At 44.0% G+C, this 22,958-nt stretch overlaps 1 protein-coding gene and 1 pseudogene across 2 annotated transcripts in view; both read right to left on the bottom strand.

The window, feature by feature from the left end:
* TMEM241 (transmembrane protein 241) overlaps positions 1-22,958 on the bottom strand; it is a 168,160-nt gene that overhangs the window by 4,827 nt on the left and 140,375 nt on the right. For both annotated transcript variants that reach the window (XR_005212224.1, XM_037806171.1), the window contains one exon: positions 7,950-8,014. Coding sequence is in view for 1 of the 2 variants with exons in the window: in XM_037806171.1 (XP_037662099.1) it covers positions 7,950-8,014 (65 nt within the window). In the remaining variant the exon portion in view is untranslated. The remainder of the gene's footprint in view (positions 1-7,949; positions 8,015-22,958) is intronic.
* LOC119511658 lies at positions 8,947-10,118 on the bottom strand (annotated as a pseudogene).

Raw genomic sequence — 22,958 nt, 5'->3', positions numbered from 1 at the left:
CCCTGGTAAGCAGACCTGCTGAACCCCTCACATCCTTAAAGACGGCCGAGGCTGTCGTCTTAACCCCCCGGCAAGTGCAGGGTCACTGTGACCTGACCCAAGGCCTGCACTGCATGGAGCTCCAGGTTGCGGAGGGTTTTATTTTTGCAAATGTGACTGGGGGCTCGGTCATTTTATACAGTTTTCATTAATCCTCCTTGATTCCCAGGGGAAGAACAGAGTAGGGGCTGGCCCTTTGCCATTTCTACTCCCACAAGCCTTAGAACAAAGCTGAAGTGTAATAACCTTGCACTTCATCCTCTTGGCTTAGCCATTTTATGAAACACTAAAGCAGCTTAGTGAATGCTAAAAGGAAAACAAGCCTTGCTCGGTTTACTGCTAAAGGAGCCAGGGGGTGTGCGCTTTGATGTTGTTTTCTCAACAGCGGGAGAAGCTGACAGGGCTGCGGGAATCTTAATAGCATTACAACTATTTAAGTCAGAGCTTTCCTGAACTGTTTGCAAATCTTCTAATCCTGTCATTCCTGAAGTGAACAAACTTCATGCTACTAAGGCATAAACATCAGATTGCAGAGTGCACTCAGCCAAAAACATTCATCACTGGCTTCTCTTTCAGAGGTTTATTTTCAGTGCCTCTCCAGCCCTTCTCCTTCTCCTACAGGGTACCAACGGCCCAGTCTTCGTTTTACATTTATTAGTGTGGTTATGCGATTAATTCCTATTGAACACTAGACAGAGGATGGAGACTGTGTCCTCCTGGCTGCAGGCCCAGCCCCTATTGCCAGGCTCAATGTTTTTTCAATCTTTTCTCCCACATGTATTCCAAACTATTTCTGCTTTTTTCTCTCTTCCTCTCAAAACGTATCTGTCCAACATACTATCCCCTCTGGGCCTTGCCAAAGGGCAGCTCATAATCTGATAATCGTTGAGGGGTAGTGAGCAATGATTACTTAGAAGGCCCTTTTAGGCAGCATTTTAAAGAGGGGGTTCTAATTTTTTAATTCAAAGGTAAAGCTGATATGTGAATTTCAGATGCTGTGATACCAGAGGCATTTTGAGGTGTGGTGGGAGAAGTCATCCCTGAATTAATTCTTCCCACATGTAGACTTGGGCAGTCTCAATGAAGGGATAAGACATCTTTACTCAAAGATGCAATAAGGTCCTCTCCTAAAGATCTGTGTTGTAGCTCATCTCTGTGTTCGGATCAATTAAGTAAAAATGATCCTAAAGCTGGTAACCTGTGATCAAGGCAGGTTCAGTGAATAAGGAACAAAGGGGAAAAGGTGATTATGGAATCCTAAAAGAGGTAGCTTTTTGGTTATTCCTTTCTTTCCTTGGATCTAACCTACTCCAAAGAGAAGGGTGACTCTTCTAGTCGAAACAAGTGGATGCAAATAGCAGGCACTCATAACGAATTCTACTTGGTAGGGACACGGCTCACAGTTCAGAAATGTTTTCTTTTGTATGTGTTGGATCCCTTTGGCTGAAATTTGGTAAATGAGGGAATTAATATCAATATATAACATAAAACTCTTAATTAAAAAATGAATAATTGAATCTGAATCTGGATATTTAAGTTACTGGGTTTGAAATATTTTATCATTAAAAACAGTATAAATTTTTTTAAAAACAGTATAATTAGTTGGACAAGAGCAGACGCTTTTAACTGCAGACATTAAAAATTGACCAACAATGAGTATGTAGGTTTATAATTTCTCCTGGGTACAGTATTTAGAAGGCTGCCCGTTCATTATTTATTCAGCAGGCACTTGGTGCTAGGCCTGGAGATGGGAAGAAAGGCAAGTCTCATGTGGTCCCTCCTGGAGGTGCTCCTGGCCTCAGGGGTGAGATGGAGGGTGCACATCTCAGGGACACCCTGAGTGCCAAGAGCTTACAGAAGCCGCACATGGAGCTATGGGTGCACAGAGGGGCTGGGCGGGGTCCCCGAGGACCTGACACTTGAGCAGGTCCTACTCTCTAATTAAGAGATAAGCAAGTTCCTTAAGATCTTGCTGAAATTTCAAATGTCATTCTCTCCACTAACCACCACAAACCTTTAGATCAGTGATTCGCAACTGGGGGCGATTTTGCCCCCCCAAGGAACATTTAACAATGTCTGGAGATATTGTGGTTGCTACAATTGGAGGAGGGTAGATGCTACTGGTATCTGGTGTGTTGAGACCAGGTTTGCTGCTAAACTTCCCACAAGGCTCAGAAAAGCCCCCACAACAAAGAATGATCTGGTCCCACATGTCAATAAACGGAGCCTGAGAAACCCTCCCGAGGCTCCGTTTTGTGCAGCTAAGCTGCTGCCCACCAAGAAGGTGAATGCTGATGTGTGCGTGTGAACCCTCAGCCCCAAGAAGGTGACATGGGTCATGGGCTGTGTCCTGCTTACCTCTGTAGCCTCAGAGCCCGGCCCAGCACAGCCCTTGTTGCGGAATGAATGAAAGCACAAACAAATGGGAGAGGACATAAGCTGGAACGGGGCCACTGATCTCAGCCAGCCCAGGGGCGGTGGTGGCCGCACTAAACTGGAGAGCACACGCCCATCCTGGCAGCTGCTGCCCAGCATTAGCAGCTGTTCCACATTTTCAAAAGAATCTGGAAAGCTGGACTTCTATGAGGAAATCACCCAATTTCTAAATGTTGACAACTAATTTAAAATTTGAAAAGCAAAAAAAAAAAAAAAAAAAAAAAAAAAGAAAGAAAAAGCAGAAACAGTACACTTACAGGCAAACCCTGTCGGTCCAAACAAAGCAGGCTTGCAGGCTGCCTCCACCCCACCCGACTTTTGACCAGATCAGACCACAGAGAGCAGCCCTGTCCCCTGCCTAGACTCTGCGGGCTGGTCGCCCCTGCTTGAGCACTTCCAGCGTATGTGCAGAGCAGGCAGCTCTGTGCAAACGACGGAGACTCCGAAATCTGGTGGTTCACTTTGTGGTTGGAAAATTCTCTGAGACTGAAAACACACCATCCTTAAACTCAAGAGTTCTCAAAAATCAGGAAATTCCAAAGTCAAGGTTCCTTTTACAATAATCATACATGCTGTTTCCTTGATTTGGGTACACAAACCCCACAGCCTTTCTTTCCATTCTGTCCGGGGCAAACCATAAAGTTCACAGGATGTGAGACAGCCTGGAGAGACGACTTTTTACTGACAGCTGCTTTTTTCCTATACACAACTTACCATTTCCTCGCCACTGGAGAGCTGTTTACTCTTATTTCCCATACTCAGCTCAACAACTGTTTTTTTTGTTGTTGTTGTTCACTTTGAAATTCTGTACAAAATATGGTCACAGGAAGGCTTATTTGTAAGAAAGAAAAATACTGTCAAGAATTTAGGCTATCACTATGAAGGTTAAGGATACAGAAATTTGGGGCAGGGGAAAAGTCTTGAAATGGAGTAGGATATACATTTTCCTTCTTTCAGATGTCCGCCTACCACCATTGGTGTCATCCGTTTCCAGAAGGACAGGTGCAGAGGAAGAAGGATGGCGCGCAGGATGAGGTCCTGCTGCACAGCCCCAGCTCCAGTTACAAATCCTTAAATCTCACCCTGGGCACCACCTGCTCCTCCATCCGAGCCTGCCCTCCTGGGGTGCAAGAGGCCAAGTCCTCCCCCACCCCTCAGCCCAGCCAAGCCTCTTCCCTTCCACAGTGAGGTTCCAAGCCGGGTTCAAAGAAAGACCCCCTCTCTCCCTCCTGCAGTCTCTACATTCACTGGACATTTAAAAGGTTACCTTCCTATCCCACAAATCATCACTAAGACAACGAGATCTTTTTCCTTAAAATGTTCCACTGGACATTCTTTTGTTCACCCATGTCAGCCCCTGAGTGAGAAATAGAAGTGTCTTGTCCTGGGTAACCCTCCTTCTGTTTTGCCATCAAATCATCTTGATATTATTTTATAGATGATCACACCGGTGGGAAGAGGAACATTCCGGCAATTTCCCTTACAGCTCCCTAGGACCCACTTCTCTCTGTCCACTCTGCACACTGCTGGTAAATCCTTGGCATTTCCCATATCAGTTCTAGGGAGGCAGAATGGCAGGTTATGGGGCTTTGGACACACAAAAAGGGTTTGAATCCTTGTCTGATCACTTCGTGGCTAAAAAAAACCTGGAAAAATCAGTTAAACATCTCTGAAGCTGAACTTCATCATCATTAAAATGGAGATAACTTGGAAAGTTGTTGTGAAAAGTACATGAGATAGCATTGATATAAAAATGTCTGAAACATAGTAGCTGCTCAATAAATGGTTAGTTAATATTATTAAAGGAAGATGAGACCAGGAGAAGGAAATGAAAGGATGCAGGAGTATTTCTAATTTTTCTTCTCCTTCCATTTTTCTTCTCGGGACAGGAATTGTCCCACTGGAAGTTCCTTAGAGAGACTGGAATGCCATAAACAAAAAGATTCATTTCTGTCCCTCTGGGATGGCTGAGATATGGACTTGCCCTTGGGCAGGAAATGAGCAACTACAGACACTGTGGGGGTAGTGAGTTTTGGCTCCCGGCATATAGGAGGCACTCAGTAAACACTGTTTACGGAATGAACCCCTTCCAGCCCAGGATGCCAAGTCACCTCCTGGACGTCCCCATCCTGTATTCCACAGAGCTACTGCTCCTCTCCTCACAGTTATCCGGTACTAATCTCCCACTGAAGTTTAAACACAGCCACCTCTCATTCTGTGGCTACAACAGCACCCGGGTGATTATCCTGAAGAAGAGTCCTGGGAGTGGGTGATGGCCTCGGGCACACCCTGGCAGCAGCGCCCGCCTCTCGCCAAGCAGCTCTGCGTCAAACAGACAATTCTGCAAGTCCAACTCGCAAACTAATGCAAAGAAGGGGGTGGGGGAAGGGCCAGCTTTTAGCATTACCATGATCCCAGGCATGGGAAAAAATTTTCGATAACCTGCAAAGCTTGGTTACTTGAGCAAAGCTGAGCCAATTCTCTGCTTTTTCCTTCCTGATAAACCTGGTAAGGAAATGTAAAAACCTATTCTAAAATTTGTCTGCACTTCAATTTTGGAGTGCTACTCTGTAAAAAAAAAAAGAATCTGCCAAACAATATATCAAAACTGGAATGGAAATACACATTCTCTTATAATGACCCTGGGCTCGTTTTTCTTTTTAAAACAATGGAGAGGACACCAGTAAGTAGCCACAAAAAATATGAATTATTCTATTTAATGGGCTGCATTAATGACACAGGTCAGGCAGCCAGCCCACAGGCCCAGAGGTGGCCCAAAGCCTCACCCAGGACTAAAGTGGTCATACGTGATGGAAAGCTCATCTTTCTTGGTCAGCATCACTTGCTGTGGTTTCATTTTGAAGACAATGTCCCACCTAGGGCCCCCAATCTAATCTCTCCTCACAGTGACACGAGTGCCCCTCACTTGGGATACACTTGGCGTGAGCAAACACTGAATTGTTTTCACTCATAAACCAAACTGCTTCTCTCTGGCAAGAGGTGAGTGTGGGAGTGAAGGGAGAGACCTTTACAGTCTCTCTGATTAAAATTTATTTATGGTGTACTTTACTGTTGTTTTAATAGACCTGATTTTTTAAAGCAGTTTTAGTTTTAAAGAAAAATTGTGCAGAAGGTACAAAGTGTTTCCTATACCCCCTTCTCCAACCCCCCTAACAGTTTCTCCTTACTTTTGGCATTAGGTATTTCTGTATTGTTTTAAATGTTTTACAAATAGCATGTAAACTATATAGCTTAAAATTACATAAGTCAACACCCTCCCCCCCCAAAAAAAAGTAAAGCATGTCCAGTGGTCAGGGTAGAGATGAGCAGTTTTAACAGCTGAAAGCACATATTACTTCCTCCCTCACCTCCACCTCCCCTCCAAACGACAACCAAAAGCCTTTGCAATGATCGCATGTACTGGTTTGGATGTTAGTAATCCAGGAGAGAGCAAATCTCTCTCTTCATCTGGACAGCTCAGTGGGTGGTGTCTTGGGTAGAGGGTTCAGCGGGGACCCACGTGGTGGGTTCACTCTGTTCCTGGCGTGGCCCCAGCCCGCAGAGCTACATGGGGATATATATCCTGTAGCAAGACCAAAGCAGCCTGTTCCATCCATCATGGGTGGAGGGCTTTGCACCCGACTGTGAAGGGCATGCTGACAGAGCTGGTCAAGTCTGAGTCAGCAGGTCATACTTCCACACAGCCTCCACACCCTCCCTGCCTTGGCCAAACCCCCTTTGTGAGTAACAGGCTCTGAGGGAGATGGCACCAGGCTGCATGGTTATTTCCACGAAGTGGACTCTGAAGCTACCAACACAGCTCCACCTCACCTCCTGGGTTCCTCCCACACATGAAACAGGCCACTGCGTCCTGGAGCTGCAGCTTCTCAGGCATCCTCTCCATATTCCTGCCTCTGTGGTCCTCCTAAAGGGCCTCCTGCTCAAGTCGCTCCCTGCTTAAAGCCCACCACTGGCTATCTCCTGCACTCCCTGCAGAGTCCAGCCTCCTCAGTGTGGGGGCTCTACCTGCCATGGGGGGTGAGGACCCTAACGAGCAGGAAAATGAACAGACAGGGTATTTTCAGACAGCAAGAACTGCCTGCAAGGAAACAAGCACAGTTATGGGAAACAGCAGGGGTATTTGTATGAGGTGTAGCCAGGGAAGACCTCTCTGAGGAGGTCATTTTTAATTTGAGATCCGGAGGATGAAAAGTCAGAGGCAGTTGGAAAGCTGGAACAGCCTTCCTGCAGGGCGGTCATGCTGGAAGGCTGAGCTGGGAATGGGGAGCCAGGTCCAGGACCAGAAAGCTTCTCCCCTGCCCTGGCCTCCAGACTGATTCAGCCAACTACCTACTTGACACCTCGACTTGGAGTCTAGAAGGCATCTCAACTTCAGTATACCCCAACCAAGTCCTGATGTCCCCAGCCCCACCTCACAAAAACTCTGCTCTTCATGCACCATTTCTGGTAAAAGGCAACTTCATTCTTTGCACCACTCAGGCCAAAAACCTAGGAGTCATCCTTGACGACTGTCTTCCCCTCAAATCCTATGGCCTTTACCCTCAGTACACTGCAGGTGTCTGGCCACTCCTTGCCACTCCCTTTGCTATCCCCAGGCCTTGGCCACCGTCATCTCTCACCTGCATCTCTGCCAGAGCCCATCTCTGCTCTTTCTGTTTCCTCTGCACCCCTCAACAGCCTGTTCTCCAGGCAGCACACAGAGGATGCAGTTTAACACAGAAGCAATGTGTCCTTTGCCCAATACCCTCTAATCACCTCCCACCTCACTTGGGGGAACCTTACAATGGCTTTGAGGCCCCGCATGGTCCCCTGACCATCTCCCTGGCCTCGTCTCCTACCAGTCTCTCCCTTGTTGCTCTGCTCCAGTCACTCTGTTCCTCACACAGACCAAGCACCCTCCCACCTCAGGGCGTTTGCACTCACTGGCCCCCCACATGCCCGCGGCTCCTGCACTCCCACAGGCCTCTGCTCAGACACCTTAGGGAGAGCAAACAGGTGGCCACGTTCTAAACAAGAGTGATCTGTAGCTTGTCGAAGAGAAACGGAATTGAAGGATCAAAGAAAAGGAAAGAGACCAAAACATAGCTACATTCTAAAACGCTCCAGCTTTTAGAGAGTAACGTGGTTACTCTCATGTGGGTTAGCAACCAGAAGGCATATTAGTGATGTTGTTTCTTGATCTGGGTGCTGGTTTTGTATAGTACGTTCAGTCTGAAAATTCATCAAGTTGTACACACCTATGATGTAAGCACTTTTCTGAATGTACACTTATATTTCAATAAAATGGTTTAATTGTTTTTTTAAAACGTCTTCTTTAACATGGGATTTCCATTTGGATGGAGATATACGCCCAATACACACACCCGTTCTTGAACATTTCAGATGAAAAAGAAATTAGTATCCTGATGAAACCAAAATAACTAATTTGCATTTCCTCTCTGTGCAAGACTTACCAACCCACAGCTGCACGGGTCAGGGTTACATCAAACAGCAATACCGATGAACCAGCTGTGATCACCTGCAGAGATAAGGTCAACAAAAGGTCATCATAGTAGTAGGACTTCATTAACCTTCTCCAAAGTCTTTTTCTTTTTTTTAGTGGCTCAATAATTTATTTAATAATATAGATGGCATAGGGACCTCTACACGGAATGATCTGATAATTATTTGCTCTGTAATTCTGCCCATAGTAATACTTAGGCCAAGAATTTGATATAATTTCCATTCAGTTGCAGTACATGTTTCTGTGTGATTTGCTCAACAACAAAGATGTACACAACATCAAGCTTTTTTCCTCTTTCTTTCTTTTTTTTTTCTTTCTTTTTCTTTTTTTAAGAGCAGCTCAATGATTTGGAGGTTGGTTAGTACAATACAGAGCACCTGAGGGGAAAAGTACAAAATGGCACTTAACACCGATGCCTGTTCTCATCACATATGATTACAACTAGGGATAAATCAATTTTCGTGTTACTTTTTTTTAGAACCTAAATCAAAGCTGTTAACCTGAACTTAAGATATATATACAATACATACACAACCTTAGCAAAATATTTCTCATAGTATTTTGCTGATTTGTGCTGATTTGTATTTTGACTTAATAGAATAAGAAGAGAACAACATTCAACTGGGGAGGTTTACACTGATAATAAAGCTCTTAAAGTTAACAAGGTCTTCATCTTTTTATACTTACCACAGGCTACACCATGTTCTGAGAGGGTTCATTTTGAGAAAAATGTCAGTCACAGCTTTAAGACCTTACTTTGGAAGGAACTGATGAGAAAGCAAATTGGAAGGTGAGACTTCATCTTTGTTTTCAAATAAGTGGTCTTAATTTTTCTTCTTACAGAAAAAGTTTAAATCAGTTTATTATAAATACATCTAAACTTGCAGCTTTCAGGAAAAGTCCAGCCCTTCGTTTATACAAAGTCCATAAGGAGAGGTCAGTAGAGATCATCTAATCTGAAGTCATGACATCATCCTCTCATGTCCGTGGCACGATCCCTCACCCGTAAGAGCACAGCCTGCCTGGATATGCCACTGGTGATCTTTAACAGAAGTTGTTTCAAAAACTGGGAGATTTCTGCTACAGTCACACATTCTTTAACATCTTGATTATTACCAAAAATCAGCAATCCAGCTTTTCTTAAGTCCTCATGCATTAACATTTTATACAGTTTCTAGTTACAGGAATCCTTTCTCTGTCTGTACTGTCCACAACTATTACAAAGTCACTGTTAGTAAAGTATTCCAGGAAGAATGAAGAGATTCTTGGCTGTCAAAATCCCACATTAGAAAACGTGTTATCAATGACTATCTCTTCTACATTACTTCCTATTGTAGGGGATGTGGGTACTTCGTTCATAGAAAACTGGTCAAGGATGGTAGTTTTCTCTGCATTATCCAGCCCCACAATGGTAACTTGGTGCTCCTGTTGATTGAACAGTCTCCACATCCTGGGGAAGGGAATCCCCATTCTCGGGCAGTGGACCCCCTCCAGCCCCCCAAGCCGCCTGGCCTCCCCTGGCTCAGGCTGAGGGGGCGGAGAGGCACGCACTTGAGTCCCCACCTCCACCGCTGCTGCTCCCACACTGGCTGCCACTGCTTCCCCGGAACCGGGTCGCCCTGTGCACCAGGCCCTGCCGCCATCGCCTGACTCATGGACATCGCCGCATTGTCTGTGACGAGCCTCGCGGGCCTCCAAAATCTTTTTTCACAAACTGTTTTCCTATTAGTTCAGATCCGCAACATCAGCCATTTCTTTCCACTTCATGTGCTTCTTTTCCTTGCACACTCTAGTTCCCTCGATTTAGTGCTGCCTCTGAGAGCAAAGCCTTTGGTGTTGAAAATGCCAAGCCCTAATCTATTTTGGGGGTGGGAATCTTCAAAGACACATTTAACTTGCAAACCCCTCAAAAGAAGCTGCACACAGCCAACCATCAGGCTCTCTCCCGGGAAGGGGCATCTTAAGAAGGCTCCTTTCCATCTTGCCTCAGCTGAGTAGAATTCATCTCCAAGGTCCATGGTTCTTTTTACCTGTTCCCAGATCCTTCAGATAAAAACATCCCTGTCAGCCTGCCTTTGCCTTCAGCACTGACTCCGCAACCTCCTAAGGCCCCATCTTTCTCGCCCGTGAAACACATACTGAGAAACCAGATGCTTTTGGGGAAGGGCGCAATTAAATCAGTAATTGATTATTTGCAGACACCTAGAAGCCAGAGGACAGGGAGGAGTTACCAACCTCCGCATCTCTCAGAACTAGAAATTGCAGAAAATCTCTTAGGCATGGCAAGAACAGGACTCAGATTCTGGAGGTGCCTCTAAAAAGCTGGCACAAAAGAGTTTGTGTGAACCAGTGACTCAATTTGGTTAATGCCTGGGAGGTATGCTTCAGAAGAGACAGTTTCTGTTTCCGGAATTCTGCATTTGGCAGGTCAAAACAGCATCCACTAGGAAGTAACCCTGTGGACTTGCTTTCTTGGGTGGCAGTGAGAAGCAGGAGGCAGGCTGTGCTGGGATGAGTGTCACTCAGGCTGGAGGTCCTCAGAAATGTCATCCAGTTAAGAGGACTCCAAGCTGGGAACAAGGCAGCCAGCAGATTGCCAGAAGGAAGGAGTATGTTTGATAAGCTCCATCCTCAGGAAGAAAAGGAAAGGCTGAAGGTTGAGAGAACGTACATTTACCATCTCATAAAGGAGTCTGGAACCATCAATCTGGAACCTTAGGCATTTGAACATTGCAAGATTTTGGAACCTTTGTAATTTACCCACTTGGGGTCACTTTTCTGTTTGCCGCTCTTTATTGATTTGCAGCCAAAACTTTTACAACAAAAAAATACCTGCAAATTGTCTTCAGGGCTGACAAAGAAGTAGAAACTGCGACAGAGACCATTGCAAAGCAGATCCCAAAAGGATAAGGGGAAAGAGACTGTTCAACGGGGGTTTTTTTTCTTTAAAGAACATGATGAATGACAATTTCTCTCTTCCTTTTACAATTCCTAGGATGGTGCCAATGGAGATATATCTCTTGGAATTGCCTAAAAAGGCTCCATGCTACCGATGGATGTAACTGATGCTGGCAGCCTGGCGTGTGGGAACACCTCACAAAATTGATCAAGGCTCAGCTAGCCTTGCCTAATTCTTCACCGTTATCTTCATCTTCTTTGCCTCCATTTACCAGCTCTTCAAGGCATTCTTTGTTCAGTTCCTCTCCTTCTCTGCTCACTTTTCACATGACTTTTCGTCCAGCCTGGGAAGCTGTCACCTCCCCATGCCCTGAAACTCTCACCGGATGGAATTCATGTCTCTGGACCTCCGTGAATGTCTTTAGCTTAGGACGACTCACGTTGGCCGTGGTACAGGCAGCTGCTCAGCATATTTCTTTTCACTTCACCTTATGCCAAGAAAAATATGCTTAAAAATTCTCAAACCAGCCCTTACTTGAAAACAAGGCTGGTTCAGTAGCCAGGCGGGTGCCTTTGCCATCTGCTGCTTCCTGGAACTATTTGTACTGTCTCCAGCTTTTCCCCTGAGCCACCCTCTCAAACTTCTCTCAAGTTTATCTCCCAATCGACAGGCAGAGTTTCTGCTGGCTGGGAGGCACAGTGAAATTTCACAAATTATTGCATCTTATTTCTGCAGAGACTGTGTAGTGGATTTGTTCAATGCTGTAGAGCTCCGTGGAGTCAGATGGGCCACTGTTCAATCTATTTGGTTTCTCAGCCTTCTCCACATTCTTTTACTTCCAATACGACCCCAGAAGTCAGCTCTCTTTCTAGAGGCATTTTCACTCACTCACACACACACACCCACACCCACACTCTCTCACTAACCAAAGTTCCACCACTTCACAAAAGTCACTGCATAAGAAAGGATGAGTAGCAGCCGATGAAGCCTCAAAGCGAGGCAGGCACTGGGCAACCGGCCAGCCCCCAGCCCGGCTCACCCACCGAGTGACTCGCTCCCTCCCACACGTCCACTGTGCCATGCGGGAGGCTCCAATTCACGCCTCAGCGAAGTGACAGATTTCTACATGCCATGGCCTGGGGGCAGCTCAGGAATGGTTGAAAGTGTGAAGGTTAGATCCGCTAATGCCAAGGGTCTGCTCCTCACTCCAGGCAGGAAGACAGAGAAGCCAGGAGTGGCTCGCTGTGCAAGTCTGGGTGCAGGACGCCCCTTCACAGCCACCGAGGGGCAGCGCTTGAGAGGTGAAGGGGCTCCTGTAGCTCACGGGTGGATAACCACGACCCTGCAGAGTGTGTGATTGACCTGGGGCCCCTAATCCACGGCAGGGAGGGGGAGAAGTGAGGTCGGCGCTCCCTCACCGACAGAAACTCAGGAAGGAGCCCCACAGGCTCCACACAGCTTATAAAGAAGGAATCCATTTCTTCCTCTCTGCCTGAATGCTTAATTTCTTACCCAGCCACCCACCCCCCACACCACAGATTCTTCCCCCGACTACATCTTCATGGCATCTGGAGAGGCCCCTCCTCGGGGGGCCTTCCCGGGTGCCCTGTGTCCGACCGTCTGACCCCCCAGCGCTCTGCCCCTCTTGATCTAGCAGCTCTCGCTGGCTGCCCACTCTTGACACTGCCCGGGCCTCCACCCTGGCCCGAGCTCAGGGTCCGAGGAGGCACTGGACAGCGGCTGCAGCGCAGGGAGGGCAGGGCCAGCCCTGGGGGGGCTCACGCGCTCACTCCCAAAGGGGCCTGGTGCTGACTCTCTTTGCTCAGTCGGGGTCTGCTCTGAGGGCAAGGAGCTTTCAGTGCTGAAAGTGCAAATTCTGCTCTGGAACACAAGCAGGAACACATCGTTTCAGCACAGAAACAAAATCTCATCATTAAACACAAAACAGGTGTTTAAAAACAAAAAGGTTAAATACGAAAAGAAAAAGTCTCTTGTGATTCTGGAATATTGTGTAGGGGGTGGGTGGGGAGAACAGAAACATAACTTTAATTCCTAACTTCCAGCTCCTTGATGACAAGGTCACCAAATGCAAACCTTAGGTCACAGAACAGTAACTTTACCGAGACCACGCAGACGTGAACCCTACTTCAGCTTTGTCTTTCCTGCCTCGCCCACGAAGGGCTTCACTGCTACCCCACTCTCGATGGCTAAGCTCTTGCTTTGGGAACACATTGATTGTGACATCTGATTGCACTGGGGGCTTCCTGAGCAATGACCTTGGGATGGGGCCCAGGGCTCAGGGTTCTCAGGAGTCAGCACGGAAATGGGATCCCTAGAGGCAACCCTCTCCCCTCCCGCCTCTCACTGCACCCCCAACCCAGGGGCCCTAGTTGTGTGCTCCGGCCCCAGCGGACCGGGCTCTGTCTCCATCCTCCAGAACCAGCCTCCGCCTGCCAGTCTTTTAGGCTTGGGTGCACTTTGGGAGAGGGTCTCCCAAATCCTAGCCATCTCCCTTTCCTTATCCTGGGCTTCGGAAGAGAGGGAAAGGCCAAGGCTTGAGACGCGATGCCGTCTGCCCTCCTGCTGGTCTTTTATCATCTGGGAGACTGAAATCAATCCCAGTGCACCTCACTCCATGGTGATGGGGTAAAATCATGCCTCCGACATCACAGAGCCCAGAGCAGATCTTGGTCATTAAAGACCCTACAGCGGGTTCACCCTGTGGGGCCTTGAGGTCTCGTGCCCCCTCTACATCTCCAACCACGTGAAATATAACTACACCTCCTGTCCTCCAAAAATGTCAGCAAAAGCATAGCATTTAAAAAAACCAAAATACCTTTAAAATGGCCATAATCTACCCATAAAAAGACTTAGCTTTACTCTTGGAACATGCCATTCAAGGGACATAAGAAGTGGCCATTACTACCTATTGTGCTTGTGTTTAAGAGCAGTTTTGAAAATACAATTTTTTTTTCCTAAAGAAGAAAGTTTCTTTCTTAGCCTTAGGAACGTCTCCTCACATGCAGATTTGAATAACAAACACCAGGGCCCTGCCACCCGTTGGGGAGATGCCAAGAACAGCAGAACTCAATTCAATGTGTCAACAGCGTGGCTTTGAACTTCCTGGCTTTGTCAACTGATGTCCCAACCTCTGTGTTATTTAAACAGATTTTGGTATTTGAAGCAGATTAGGTTTGTTTTTTAAACATTCGTTTCAATTCTAAATCAAATTTTCTGTTTTTCTAAGGGGAAAAAAGGGGAGGGGTCCTTAGTAGGAATCTGCCAGAGAGTAAGGTAGTTGGGGGAGAAAGAGATGCAGGTTTGTTGTTTGTTGTTTTTGCTGCTGCTTGAAAATACACAGGACTCCAAGAAAAAAGTGACAGACTTCAACGTGCACACCAGCCCTCCACGGTCTACCGTGTCAGCCCCAGTTACAGTCATAAACCTCCCACTTACGCTGGGTGTAGTTTTTCAGACATAGCTTTGCTCAGCTAGTTCTCTCTGCTTGGAATAATTTCACTGGCCTCCCCAAGCAATTCCTACTCACCTTTCAAACATCCATCTTAAATGAACCCTGAAGATCTCATGTTGAGTGAAATAAGCCAGACCCAAAAGGACAAATGTTGTGATTTCTCTTCTATGAAATACCCAGAATAGGCAAATTCGTAGTCAGAAATCAGAATACAAGTTGCCAGGGGCAAGGGTGGGAGTGGAGAATGGGGAATTATTGCTTAATGGGTCGAGTTTCTGCTTGGAGTGACGGAAAAATTTTGGTAATGGTAATGGTTGCAATGGTAGCACAACATTGTAAAGGTAATTAACACCATTTAATTGTATACTTGAAAGTGGTTAAAATGGGAAATTTTATGTTGTATATATATGTGCCAGTTTGGATGTATTATGTCCCCCCAAATGCCATGTTCTTTGATGCAGTCTTGTGGGGGCAGACATATTAGTGCTGATTAGGTTGGAATCCTTTGATTCAGTGTTTCCATGGAGATGTGACTGTGGGCAAGACCTTTGATTGGACAATTCCCATGAAGGTGTTACCCCACACATTCAGGGTGGGTCTTAATTGAATCACTAGAGTCCTATAAAAGTGCTCACAGACAGAAGGAGGTGCTGCAGCCAAGAGAGACACTTTGAAGAATGCACAGGAGCTGAGGGTGGAGCTGGAACACAACCTGGGATCAGCAGACACCAGCCATGTGCCTTCCCAGCTAACAGAGGTTTTCCAGATGCCATTGGCCTTCCTTCAATGAAGGTATACTTGTGTTGATGCCTTCTTTTGGACATTCTCTTTGTATCTTTGTAACCAAATAAACCTCCTTTATAAAAGCTAATCCATTTCTGGTATTTTGCATAATGGCAGCATTAGCACAATAACTATTAAAAAAAAAAAAACCATCCCTAGAAAACGTTTCCTGGACCCGGCTCCCACCCACACACCCAACTGCGTCTGGCATTTCTTGCTATTGCAGGTGCCACGCTTTCCTGAAATGTGTGGCTTCCCCGGCAGGCTGTGGGCTTTTCCCTTCTGTACACTTGGGACCTCACAACAGGGGCCCAGCTATGGTAAGCACCTGCTAAATTTTATAGAACCGCACTAGATTATCAAAGCTGATCATATAACCCCAAATGTCACAATACTGTTTATTCTTAAATCCCTTTTCATATATGAGGGACAACTGGAACCAAGGACTTGAGGACCACTGGTGCTTTCTCTATGCCCCTTATCTCTGCTGCTTTGACCAATCACCTTCTTGGGGCTAGAAACAGCCCCAAAGACAGGATCTCAGGTTGGCTCTCGCTGGTTCCAAGTCCAAAAATGCCAGGAAAAGGTTCTGATTGGCTCCAGGACCATGTGTGGCCTGGGAGGCAGAATAATGTAAGAACACAGAAGCTTGCCCTTGAATTTCTTGGTTGGAATGAAGAAGCATTTCCTCATACGAAGACAGGGAGAAGTGCTGGGCAGACAAAACAGCAGATGTCTTTCTATATCTTTGCTGTGCAAGAGTGCTCATAGCCAAGCAGCAGCAATATCAGCATCCCTGATGCTCGTCAGGGATGCAGAATCTCAGGCCTCAGCCCACCCCTACTGTGCAGCATCTGCATTTTCACAAATCCCCAGGGGATAAGCACACATTAAAATTCGAGAAATTCTATTCTAAACCCTCCAACTCCGGCAACAAGGCTAAAGAACTACTTCTGCCAGCTGGTATGCAGACACTCCGAGGCCACACGTCCGGAGGGGCAGGCTCAGCTCTCCCACCGGCTTCGGAGTTGGAGGCGTGTGTCAGCCTGTCTCAGAGTCTGTGTCATAGACTCACATATAATGTTACTCACCCTGTCTTCCTTTTCAGTTCAAGAGTGAATCTGATACAACAATAAACTTAACCTGAGAGTTAAGTTCTCTCTTGCTCCTAGGACCCAAGGAATTATTCCAAGCCCACCAGATAGAAACCACAGTAAGGCTGAGAACTCTATTTGGCATATTTTAAATGCTCAATTTTATTAACCCTTATCACTGCTTCTGTGATTTATCATAATGATCAGTGTAATTCTTAATGAGAGACAACTCATGACAAACCCCAGGCATGGCTATTAGTAGCATTTATCACCACATTAAAAGATAGAGAACACCATTAATTTTTCCAGGTGTCCAAAAAACAACATTTACCAAAAGCACAGTGGGTTTCAAGACATAGAAGAGGAACAAAAAAGAGATTAGAGTCATGCAAAAGAAGAAGAAAATTTAAATCTGCAGAAAACATAGATGACTTAATAAATTCTTACATTTTACAGAAGAAACAAGAGAATGAGAACAAAATTAGAAAAACATGACGTAAATAGCCAGTTAATGGAAGGTAGGGGAAGAAAGTAACAAATATTCAACAGGGTAAAAAATGAACCAGAATCACATACATCATCTTCGGTAACCCCCACCACACCTGGCACAGGAGGACAAACAGCCCCACTTCACAGAAGAAACCAAAGCTCACAACACGATTAATTACCTCGCTCAAAGCACATAATTGTAATAAGGGAGGAGTTGGGATAAAAACCCAGGTCTCCTGATTTCTTTGCAATCCCCCTTTCCAACACCACCACCAAGGCAACCCTCCACGGTGGCTTTTCTTAACCCTGGAGATGTCAAATTGACTCAGGAGTTCTCAACCCTGGCTACACAACAGAATATCTTGAGAAGTTGTTTGTTTGTTTGTTTGTTTTGTTGTTTTTTGTTTTTTAATACTAATGTCCTGTCACAGCAATCAAATCAGAATCTCTCAGGATGAGACCCAGACATCTGCATTTTTGAAAGACCCCTAGTGATTCTCACATGAAGCTAGGATTGAATCCCTCATTACAGATATATTACTGAGTTTGAGTAAAAGCATCTGCCAAACTGCCAAACTTCGTACAACTAATTATGACACTGACGAAATAGGTCAGAACCTGGGAAAATGAGACATCATTGTTGCCATCACCATCGTCATCATCGTCAGTGCAGCTCTCATTACCTAACGCTTATCACCAGGGCTATGACTTGGCTAAGCACTTTCATAAACAATATCTCCCATTTAGGCACCAAAACAACCCAGTGAGGTAGGTAACTGCAGAAGAAAACTTCAGGCCCCCAGACCAGGCCCCCTTTGAAACTTTCTCTCCCCTACCCCTACACAGCCCTTATGTTTGTTGGGTTGTACTACATGAGCCAGACTCCTAGCTGGAACTTACTTAACAGAAGGATCTTCCTCTCTTTCTCTCCTGAGGCCCAACTATACATCTGTGCTGGTTTGTGTGTATAATATGTAATATATATATTATGTCCCCCAGAAGAAGCCATGTTCTTTGGTGCAGTCTTGTGGGGGCACATGTACTAGTGTGGATTGGGTAGGAACCTATTGGTTCAGTGTCCATGGAGATGTGTCCCACCCAACTGTAGGTGATAACTCTGAATGGATAATTTCCATGGAGGTGTGGCCCTGCCTATTCAGCGTGGGCCTTGATTAGTTTACTGGAGTACTATATAAGATCAGACAGAAGGAGCTCACATTAGTGGTAGCTGAGACAGACATTTTGAAGACGGTCGTTGGAAGCTGATGCAGACATTTTGGAGAACGCCATTTTGAAACACAACCTAGGAGCAAGCAGACACCAGCCATGTTGCCTTCCAAGCTAACAGAGGTTTTCCGGACACCATTGGCCATCCTCCAGTGAAGGTACCCAACTGTTGATGCATTAACTTGGACACTCTATGGCCTCAAGACTGTAACTTTGTACCAAATAAAACTCCTTTATAAAAGCCAATCCATTTCTGGTGTTTTGCAGAAAGGCAGCATTAGCAAACCAGAACAACATCCTTCAAGTTCTATGAGTCATCCCAGTGGCCTTCCAAGAAATTCACTTATTTTGCTTAAGGCGGTTGAGTGAGCTCCAATTCCATGCAAGAAGAAGATTGTTGACTAGGGCAGAATTAAGATCTCCATCTTTAAAATGAGGAAATGGAGAAGCACAGAAGGTAACTTTTACAAATCAACTATTTTGTGGCAGCCAGTCCCAGCTCAACCTGACTCCAAGCCTGTGATCTAACCCCCGGCTACTCAAAGTGTGGTCCACAAAGCAGCAGCACAGGTAGCCGCTGAGAGCTTGGGAAATGCAGATCCTGGTTCCACCCTAGGCCCACTGAAGGGGAATCTGCATTTTAACAAGATAAATAAAGTTTGAGAAGTACTGGTAAATGCATCTAAACCAGTGGGGTCCAAGATTCTACATTTCCAACATGCTTCCAGGTGATTCTGTTGCCACTGGTCCATGGGCCATACTTTTCCTTTTTATTTTTTTTTGACTAAGAGCTTTATCAAGTCATAATTGCATACAGATAATTCACCTATTTAAAGGGTATAAGTCAATGGTTTTTGGTATATTCACAGAGGTATGCAATCATTATCACTATCAATTTTAGAAAATTTTGTCACTCTATAAAGAAACCTCATACACTTTAGCAGTCATTTTCTCCCATCCCACCTTCCAGCTCCATGCAACCACTAATCTACTTTCTGTCTTTCTATATTTGCCTATTCTGGACATTTCACAGAAATGGAATCATACAATACAGTCTTTTATGACTGGCTTATTTCAGTTCATATGTTTTTAAGATTCATCCATGTTGTAGCATGGATCAGCATTTCATTCCTTCTTATTGATGAATAATATCCCATTGTATAGGATGGTCATAGATATATCACAATATCACAATATATCTATCCATGGATCAGGTGATGAGCATTTGGGTTGTTTCCAATTTTGGAATAATGTTGCTGTGGACATTCATATACAAGTGTTTATGTGGACATACATTTTCAATTCTCTTGGGTATATACCCAGGAATAGAATTGCTGGGTCATATGGTAACTCTATGTTTAATCTTTGAGGAACTAGCAGATGTCTTCCACAGCTGCTGCACCATTTCACATCTCTACCAGAAGTGTACAAGGGTTCCAATTTTTCTCCACATCTCTGTTGATATCTTTTTTAATATAGCCATCCTAGTGGGTATGAAGCAGTATCTCATCGTAGTTTTGATGTGGAGTTCTGTGATGGCTAACAATGTTGAACATCTTTTCATGTGCTTATTGTTCATTTGTGTATCTTCATTAGAGAACTGGCTATTCAGATCCTTGGCACATTTTAAATTGGGTTCTTTTTATTATTAAATTGTAAAAGTTCTTTATATATTGTAGATGCAAGTCGCTTCTCTGATATATAATTTGTCTGTGGGTTGTCTTTCCACTTTCTTGATGTAGTCCTTTGCAGCACAAATTTTTTAATTTTGATGAAGTCCAATTTATCTGTTTTTGTTGTTGTTGATTGTACTTTTGGTGTCGTGGCCACATTTTGAGTAGTAAGGATTTCTAAATCACTATTCTATCCAAATCTTAACTAACTGTATACATTTATATTTATATCATAGTTTCATTTTTATAGACTCATTCATTCATTATATCTTCAAACATTTATATTCTATTTTAGAATATGATCTGTCTATCCAAATTATGTACTGCTGCACTTATTTTCTAATAGGTTTCCTATGTGATATTAGTGAGGAAGCCAATCCCATGCTCTGTGATATGAATTTGAGGTTCTGTGATTCAGTAGAAATCTGAGCAATAGATCTAATAAGCTTAAATATTTAATGAAAGAGCCTAGAAAACCTCAAGAAGTAATTCTCCAAATGTCTTCATAGTAATTTTGAAGATGCCAGGATCAGTTCTTTAAAGTAGAAATTGAAGAATGGACTGTTGAGATTATCTAATCTCTCCCCCTTACTTTATTTCAGCTCAGTGTCATTCCATTGTCTTCTGATACTCCTAATTTCAGTTAAAATGTTAACCATAAGCCCAATGGTTGCTTCTTTAATTTAAGGTAATGTGTTTATTTCTTCTGGCTGATTCTAAGATTTTCTCTTTATCTTTGGTTTTCAACAGTTTGACTAAGATATGCCTAAATATGGTTTCCTTTCTATTTTCTTGTTTGGGGTTGATGTCTTTTAGCAGTTCAGGAAAATTCTCAGTCATTATATCTTCAAATACTGCTTCTGCCCAATCTCTATCTCCTTTCTGGAACTCCTGTTATACATATATTAGACCTTTTGACCATTTCCACCATGTCTCTTATGCTTGGATCTTGTTCTTTCCACTCTTTTTTTCCATTTTGTGCTTCACTTCAGGTATTTTCTATTAACCTTGGGTTTCCTAACCCAGCCATACTGAGTCCAATCTGCTCTTAGATTCATCAAATAAGTTACTAATTTAAGGTATACTTTTTTCAGTTCTATAATAACTATTTGATTTTTTTAGATTCCAATTTTGCACTGAAATTCTCTCATCATTTTATCCAACTTTTCTCTTATTTTCTTTAACATATTAGTCATAGTAATTTTAAATATCTGGTCATCAGTTGTTCTGCTCCAATTGTTTATTTTTTCCTCTGGATTATCAGTCATATTTTCCTGCTTCTTCACGTCTATATATTTTTTCTTTTAATTTTTATTGTATTAACATATATACAACACAAAATTCCTCCATTTTAACCACTTTCATGGGTACAATTTAGAGGTATTAATTACATTCACATGTCTATAACTTTTGAGTGTATGCTGGACAACACTGACACTCTGTATCCACGTATATGTGGTGGGGATGAAGCATGGGAAGGACAGTCTTAAGTCTCCCAGATTGGGTTAAGTTTTTCAGCTCAGCTCTGTTTCCCACATACCTACTAATCCTTATTTATATGTTCTCTTGATCTATACCCCAAGAAGTGAAAAAGAGGGGTAGTAGGATTCAAGAACCAAAACCCTGATCTCTTTTACACCAGCTGTGTGCTGAAAAGACCTGTGTGTCTTTTTAACACTAGGTGACACTGGCTATTTGGTTGTAACTTCAGAAACTTGTGGACCATTTCTCTTGGGCTTGCATTCTTCCTGGGATAGTTGTGCGGAAGCTGTTGAGCTCTTCCTCAGGCTGGGGGTCAGATTTTTCTCTTCACTACTCACTCCAGAAGGCCTTATCAATTTCATGTCTGCTAAGCTGGTGTTTCACAGTATCTTTGGAAGCTTCTTCCTTCCTCTTTCTTTCTGGGCTTTCCACTTTACCATCCTAAAACACCTGACTGATTTTTTGTTTCTTTTATCTGCTATTATAATTTTCTTCAAGTAAAGGGACCATAAATTTGATAGTTATTGCTTCTTTGCCAACTAGTATTAAAATCCAAATAATATAGACATACTTAGAATGTCTAATTTTAGAAAACAATTGGAGAATTTGAGGCAGCCCTAATTTTCCCTAAATGCACTTCAGTGACAGCCTGTTGTGGTGTCTCCTGATTCCTTATTCTATTTCTTTTCTCTTTCTCTAGTACTTCACTGGGCTTCAGTTTTTTTCAGTAAATGTGCTCATCTACTGTCAGACTTAGTTTTAGAATGATGGGTTTCTGCCAAAGTTATTTATTAAACTTTCGTTCTGTGGATTAAAAAGTTCTAGCAGTCTCCCAAGTAAAGCAATACTCTGTGCTTCTGGAAAGGAAGGCATATGGCTGAGGTGTTTTTATTTTCTAAGTTGTTTTGCTTCGCTCAAAGGTTAGATCTAATCTCTACAGGCTGTTTGGAAATGAGATTAATTTAAGCTCAAAGGACTTTAAATAAAAGCACCATAATCATACTTACTCCAAGGCCATGAGGATTTTTTTCATCTCTTTTGATACAGCAATAACTTCAGTTCACATTATTTTTTATAGTTACTAATAATGGTAGTGACAGAATGCATTGCCAAAAGATATACATCAAGACCTTGGATCCTGAGACTTCCTTGCAATGTTCAAAGGCAGGGAATGTGGTGCCCTTTCGGTAAAAACCCTTTTGCTACTTTGACCTGCCTCCTTCCTTTATCCTGCCAATTCCTGAAGGAGCATCAACTGGAAGAAATGAGACCTCTGCATGATATCAAGGGCTGTACCTGGCTCCAGGTCTGGCCACACCCAGCTTCACATGACCAGAGAGTGAGAACTTCCTAGGAAAATACAAAGCTGGCACAAGATTTCCACTTTAATGATTTACACAAACCATGGAGACTTTCCAGCTCTTGCCACATAACTCCAGGCACTCATTGTAAAACATAAATGAGTCACTTGTGAACCCAATCCTTGCTCTTTGGGAAAGTTTTTAAAAAATGAAAGTTAAAACACTATCTCAGAGGAAGCTTTCACTGAGTTAGAACTGAAAAGGGAAAAAAGCTTTGAGTCATTGCTGGGATAAAGTTCAGGCCAAATGACATTCACTGAGAAGCAACGGCATACAGGCGCACACTATACATGAGAAGTGCAAAAATGGAAGGCAAGAATCTACCCTCCCGGCATCCCACACCAGATTAACCAACTCTAAAGGTTACTAGCAGATAATTTCAGTGCAACAAGCTAAGTGCTAAGATACTTTGTTATCAGTACAAGCCCCACCTAGAGAGAATGCCTGTGCTCTTTTTTTTTCCCCTAATTTTTATTGTG

Source organism: Choloepus didactylus, chromosome 16, assembly GCF_015220235.1.
Source record: "Choloepus didactylus isolate mChoDid1 chromosome 16, mChoDid1.pri, whole genome shotgun sequence".
Lineage (NCBI taxonomy): Eukaryota > Metazoa > Chordata > Mammalia > Pilosa > Megalonychidae > Choloepus > Choloepus didactylus.
Note: the sequence above shows the minus strand (reverse complement) of the source record. Positions and strands in the feature narration are given on the sequence as shown.